The sequence below is a fragment of the Populus euphratica genome, unplaced genomic scaffold (genome assembly GCF_000495115.2).
Source record: "Populus euphratica unplaced genomic scaffold, PopEup_1.0 scaffold12.1, whole genome shotgun sequence".
In the NCBI taxonomy this organism is placed as follows: Eukaryota; Viridiplantae; Streptophyta; class Magnoliopsida; order Malpighiales; family Salicaceae; genus Populus; species Populus euphratica.
Genome location: NW_011499858.1, coordinates 1712795 through 1718632, shown reverse-complemented (window position 1 = coordinate 1718632; position 5838 = coordinate 1712795). Strand labels below are relative to the sequence as shown.

Genomic DNA, 5838 nt, shown 5'->3' with positions numbered 1-5838 from the left:
TCTTTACATGCCACACTCTCTAATTATCACCTTTACATATTATTTCAACACTTCTCACTATGTCCATAATATATAAATCATTTTTCTTAGCATACCTTTAACATAATTTACAGAATGAATACTAACATTTGATTCAAAATATATTTTTCAAATATTTATTTTAAACTAACACACAATTTCAGCAATTTTTCATTAAATTCTCATTTTCTTCCACACATGTACCATGGTCGGCCCCTGAGTTTAACTACCATCTCTTGGTTTTTCTTTAGTTTTTACTAATTTCTAGTCTAGCTAACATGTATGGAATTCCCAGCTCTTTTCCCTCTATATCTCCATTTTTGTGTTTGTGATTTCTTAAGGGAAATTATCAGAAGATCAGTACAATAGATCATAGGGCAACCCAATAAGTACATATGCCTAAAAACTTGACAAGTGAATCAAGCAAATAATTGTTACTAGAATTAACTTGAACGATATAATGCTAATATTTTAGCACTTTTATGCACTAAAGAGTGCCAAGCTCTTGCTTGACATTATAATGATTGTGGATATTATTTCTTTGTCTCATAAAAGTTGTTGTAGTTCACTTTTAGAACCTTAAAAAATCACCAATTCTTTAAGTCTTAATAATTCTTTACGTTTTTATTCCTCTTAGAAGGTTTGGAGCATAAACTAGCTATATCGCCCAAAACATGCATTTTTTTCTATTTATCAGACTATCAAAACCTCTATTTATCAGACTATCAAAACATATATATATATAAACTGATCTGCTAGGAAAATAAATCCTTCCTCATTCACGATTTTCACCATTTCTTGGATAAATAACCAAGTATAGTGTAATCATATTAGATGGTGATAATTTAAACATCAACCTTTGGCTTTCTTGAATTCGACCACTCCACCTCATTACTAAACAATTAAGAAAAGAAATAAAAGGGGGAAATCCGCATGAACCTCCTGTCTCTTAAAAGCTACAAGTGTAATATCAATTATAATTAAGTAGACCTCGTGTAACATTAAACAGGATTTTTTTCCCTTCATAAATAATGATAGAGATACAAAATAAAATAAAAAATGCTATTGATTTAACACTTTGTTATGCGTGATATGTTATTGATATACAGTGATTTAAATAATGAATTGAATTGATGAAAATGAATTGCTTTAGTTGATCAACATGGTATATTTAGATAGCATTTGGTTGCTATTTTAGGATAGTAGAGATAGAAATTGCAGAGACAGGAGAGACAAGATAAAAAAACAAATGGAGACAAAATTATCTTCAATGATGTATAAAATAAAGTGATTATTTTTATATTTTATTTAATTATATTTAATTATGGTGTACAAGATATATATATATATATATATATAATATTTTATATATATAGTTATCAAATTTATATATTAAAAAAAACTAATTAGTTTTAATTTTTTATTTTAGTTTATATTAAGTGCTGGAATTAATAATATTATAAATAACTCTAGTTATAAAATCAGGATTGACTTGATGGATTGACTCAAGGTCTGATCTGGTCTGAGTTCAAGAAAAAAAAGATGGATGGTTAATTTAACCTGATTTGATAAAAAACTTAAGTCAACTCAAAATAAAAACATGAGTCAAAAAATCATTGAATTTTTTAAAAAAACAATTGGTCAAAATAAGGTTGTGCTTTGATTATCTAAAAAAAAATTAGATCAGCTGGGTTGACCTTCCTAACATGTAACCTGAATTTTATTTCAAATTAACTCTCGAGTCAGGTTTTAAAACTATAATAATAATTATTTTTATTCATACATTGACTCGGGTCAATTCATGTTGACCTATAACCTAGGCCTTACCTCGCTCGACCTCCGAGTTATTTTTTAAAGTTATGATAATAACAACTTTTATCCATGCATTGACCTCGATTAACCCAAGTTGAACCTCCTGATTTATGACTTGGGTCTTCCTCCATATTAACTCTCGAATCAATTTTTAAAACTATGATAATAATTATTTATAATTTATAAAGACCTCGGTCAACCTGAGTTAACCCGTCTAACACATTACTCAAGCCTTACCCCGGATCAATCCCTAATTCGGGTTTTGAAAATGTGATAATAATCGTTTTTGTCCTTACATTGACCTAAATCAATGATCAACCTCACTCATGACTCAAGCCCTGCCCCATGTCGATCTAAAATTGAATTTTAAAACTATAATAATAATAACTTTTATTCTTATGTTGACTCTGGTCAACCCGACCTGTGACTCGGGCTTTACATCAGATCAACTCTCAAGTTAATTTTAAAACTATAATAATAATTATTTTTATCCTTACATGTCTTAGTTGGATAATTTAAAATATAGATGTTTTTATAAGGGTATTTTAAGAATAAAAAATATTAAATATTGTCTCTAGAGACATGTACTCTCTATTACTCTTGTTTAGAAAATATAGAAATTCACTTTAATTTTTTAAAAAAAACATTTATTTATATATTTTTATTTTTATTTTTTAATTAAATGCATTTATATCTATCTGTATTGTCAGTATCTCTTCCATACCAAAAGAATAATCAAAACATTATATCTAAACTTTTCAGAAGGTAGCTAGCTAAGGTACTCCCCAGACACACGCACGCACGCAATCATAACTTAGAGAGAAAAAGGAATTAAGAAATTTGTGGCATTCATGGATTCTTAAGATGATGGGATACCACCTGTTGCCATATATAATGGCTCCAGATTTCTTTGATAGCAGCTCTATAGCCATATATTTAACCCAACCATTCATATTATAGAACTGGATCAGTTACAAACTAAGATAATCAAAACCCCTTTGATGTCCTCATTTACTACATTAATTACATGAGTGTCTCATCACCCCCCTTAGCTTTCATGTCCTTGTTGATGGAATATCATGGAGACTATCGTGGTCATAATACTGTGCCTTTTCTTTATAAGATGTAAATGTACTGTGCTATGGACTTCCTTTTCAAATCCAACTAATTACTACAGTTTCACAGCCGAAAAGAATCCACCATGAAAGCGATGTCATGTTATAACAAATCCAACACTAGCTTGGTAGAAAGTGCTTTTACAAGTAAAAACATATGCTACTCATATAGTTCCCAACATTCCTACATCAGTTTGTCCAATTAGACACAATTATCCGGCAATCTACGGTACACACATAAGACTTGCCAAAGCCTCTTGCAGCCATTGTTCTTCATCATCATCGTCATTCTTGATCTGCAAAGTACACAATGATACTTACATTCGTTAATTCACACACACGCACACAGACACACACACATATAGACATCCAAACGTGTATTAAGGTTTTTTTCTTTATGATAAGGAGAAATTCGAAGTCAAGACTTTTTAACTTCACAAAAACGTGGTTTTTTTATTAGAGTAAAGCAAGAAGGATGATAAATTAAGGTAAGACTTCAATTCGAGACTTGCACTTATATCATAAAATAAAAAAAGAAATATAAATATTGTATCCCGGAAAGTACCTGAACTGCATCACTAGTGCAATATGTATATTTTTCATGATGGGGATGAGGAATATTATCATCGTTCTTCTTAACCTCAGTTTCCTCTTCAAATATTTCATTGTTCTTAGCAAATCTCCCGCGAACGCGAACTCTCCGGTCAGCTAGGGTTTTTCGGCAAGCATACTGTAATATTGTCGAGAAAATTATAGTTTAAATTAACATTTTCTAAATATAGGATTAAATATGAAATGAGGTTAAAAAGAAACTTGATTACCTTGATGGTCTTGTTAAAGTTCCTTTGGTTTCTCTTCTTCAAATACCTTAGAATTCTATCTTTCCTCTCTTCTACCGTGTAACGACCAACCTTGACCATGTTGGTGCTTTCTTTTGCAGTTATTCGATTGTATTCAAGCCTCTAAAGAAGAAGTTATTATAAATCATGAGCACCAAAAAGAAAACTATGTATGCAAAGAAAGTGAGCAAGCTAGAGACATCTTTTATGAAAATCCAAATCATCATGCTTATACAAATTAAGTCTTGAGAAAAAAAAATTCATACCCAATTTTCTTCAGCAGCAGGACACGTCGCAGGCGTCAATTTTGGCAAAATACCACAACAATCCTCCCCATATTCACGCACATCCGATAACTGAAATCCGCCACCAAAACTCTGAATTTTGGCCATGCCACAATAAGACCCCATTTTATAATCCATCAATGTGGGCAAAACCATATCCGAAATCCCAAATCTTTCAGGCCAAGATTTCGTAGCCGGAATCGGCGACAAGATCTTAGACTCCTCTTGGAAAACATCAAGTGCACAGCCATTGTCATGATCATACAGTGTTGGAAAGCTATAATCTTGGTGATCTCCAAACATTGCACCACCACCAGGACTAGAAATTGCACCACTTGACATGTTTGTGCTAGAAAATGAACCAGTTCTAGCATATCTATGATCTTGAGCCATTACAGATGAAATCTCTGAAAACTTATCTGGAGAAAATTGATAATCAGAATACAAATGAGGAATGGAAGCCATTGAAGAGAGGAAATGAAACTGTTTTGTGGGGTTTAGCTTTTATTGCCTCGTCTGTCACTAAACCATAAGGCTACAGCATATATAGCGATGTGGACGGTGAAATTGGCTGTAGGCAACTTTTTCTGCCCGGAACTGTACCGGGTAGGACATGGGGCAGGGCTTAAGCATAATTAGGAAAGAAGGGTAACTACCTAACTAAACTGACACTGTGTGTAATTAGCTAGCAATACTGTTTTATTGCGCTGTAAACGCATAAATTTAGCAACTTCAACTTTGGTGATTTATCCTCGAACATATGCTGATTACTTTTGCATCCAAAAAAAAAACTTATTTTGATAACCCAATTAGTCCAATTAACTAGATATCATTTACACATGGGTTAAATTTTTCTTTAATGTAAAAAAAAATATTTAGATATTTTTAATGTTTTGTTTTCTAGTGAAAAAAATTTTAATTATGTCGGGTTTGACCTGATATAATTTAAATGACTCTACAGGTTTAAAAGCAATCTGGACAACCTGTAACAGCATAATTTAACTAAAAAAATTGTAAGATAATATTTTTTTAACATTAAGATAACAACGTATTGAATTGATTTTGACCAATCCGGGTTATAAAACTATAATAACTTGATAAAAAAATTAAAATAAATTATAAAGTTTAATTCTCAATAAACTCAATATTGAAGGACTAAATTATAAAAAAAATCAATTAAAAAATGACCTAAAAATACGACTTAAGTTAACTTGTCAGATTTGTAACTCAAGTCATAAGACTAGGATAACTTTATAAAAGGTTAGCATGCTAAATCTACTACTATAGTCATGAGACTAGATAATATTGCATACAGTAAATTAAAATAAATTATGAAGCCCAATTCACAATCAACCATGTTGAACCTAATATTGAACAAATAAATTTATACAAAAAATTAATTAAAAATGTTAAAAAAATAAGTCAAGTTAACTTGGGTTAACTCATTAAGTATTATTCTTAGGTTATAAGGCAAGGATAACTTTATAAAAAGCAAATCAAAATAAATTATGAAGTCTGATTCTCAATCAAACACAATATTAAATTATAATATTGGAGAAAAAGTCAATTAGAAAAAAAAAATATTGAGTTAACTAGGTTAACTCGTCAAACTTGCTATCCAAATCATGAGATGATGACAACCTAATAAAAAGCAAATTTAATATTGAAGGACTTGTGATCCGAGTCATTATATCAAGTTAACCTCTTTAAAAAAAATTGAACAAAACAACCCGATTTAATTAAGATTAAAATGCAAAAACTCATAACTCT

At 30.5% G+C, this 5838-nt stretch overlaps 1 protein-coding gene across 1 annotated transcript; it reads right to left on the bottom strand.

The window, feature by feature from the left end:
* Positions 1 to 3023: 3023 nt before the first annotated feature.
* Positions 3024 to 4584, bottom strand: LOC105123995 (uncharacterized). The gene is made up of 4 exons (XM_011023816.1): positions 4051 to 4584; positions 3767 to 3907; positions 3511 to 3675; positions 3024 to 3241 (listed from the first exon to the last, which is right to left on the bottom strand). The coding sequence occupies exons 1-4, from the start codon at positions 4531 to 4533 to the stop codon at positions 3170 to 3172; spliced, it is 861 nt and encodes a 286-aa protein (XP_011022118.1). The 5' UTR covers positions 4534 to 4584; the 3' UTR covers positions 3024 to 3169.
* Between the last annotated feature and the right edge of the window lie 1254 nt (positions 4585 to 5838).

Bases quoted from the DNA above. Each gene is read 5' to 3' on its own strand.
- LOC105123995 (XM_011023816.1), bottom strand. From the start codon at position 4,533: ATGGCTTCCATTCCTCATTTGTATTCTGATTATCAATTTTCTCCAGAT. The intron at 3,908-4,050 runs GTATGAATTTTT...CTTCTTCTTTAG, and splicing joins CTGCTGCTGAAGAAAATTGG to AGGCTTGAATACAATCGAAT. The intron at 3,242-3,510 runs GTACTTTCCGGG...TGTACTTTGCAG, and splicing joins GCACTAGTGATGCAGTTCAG to ATCAAGAATGACGATGATGA.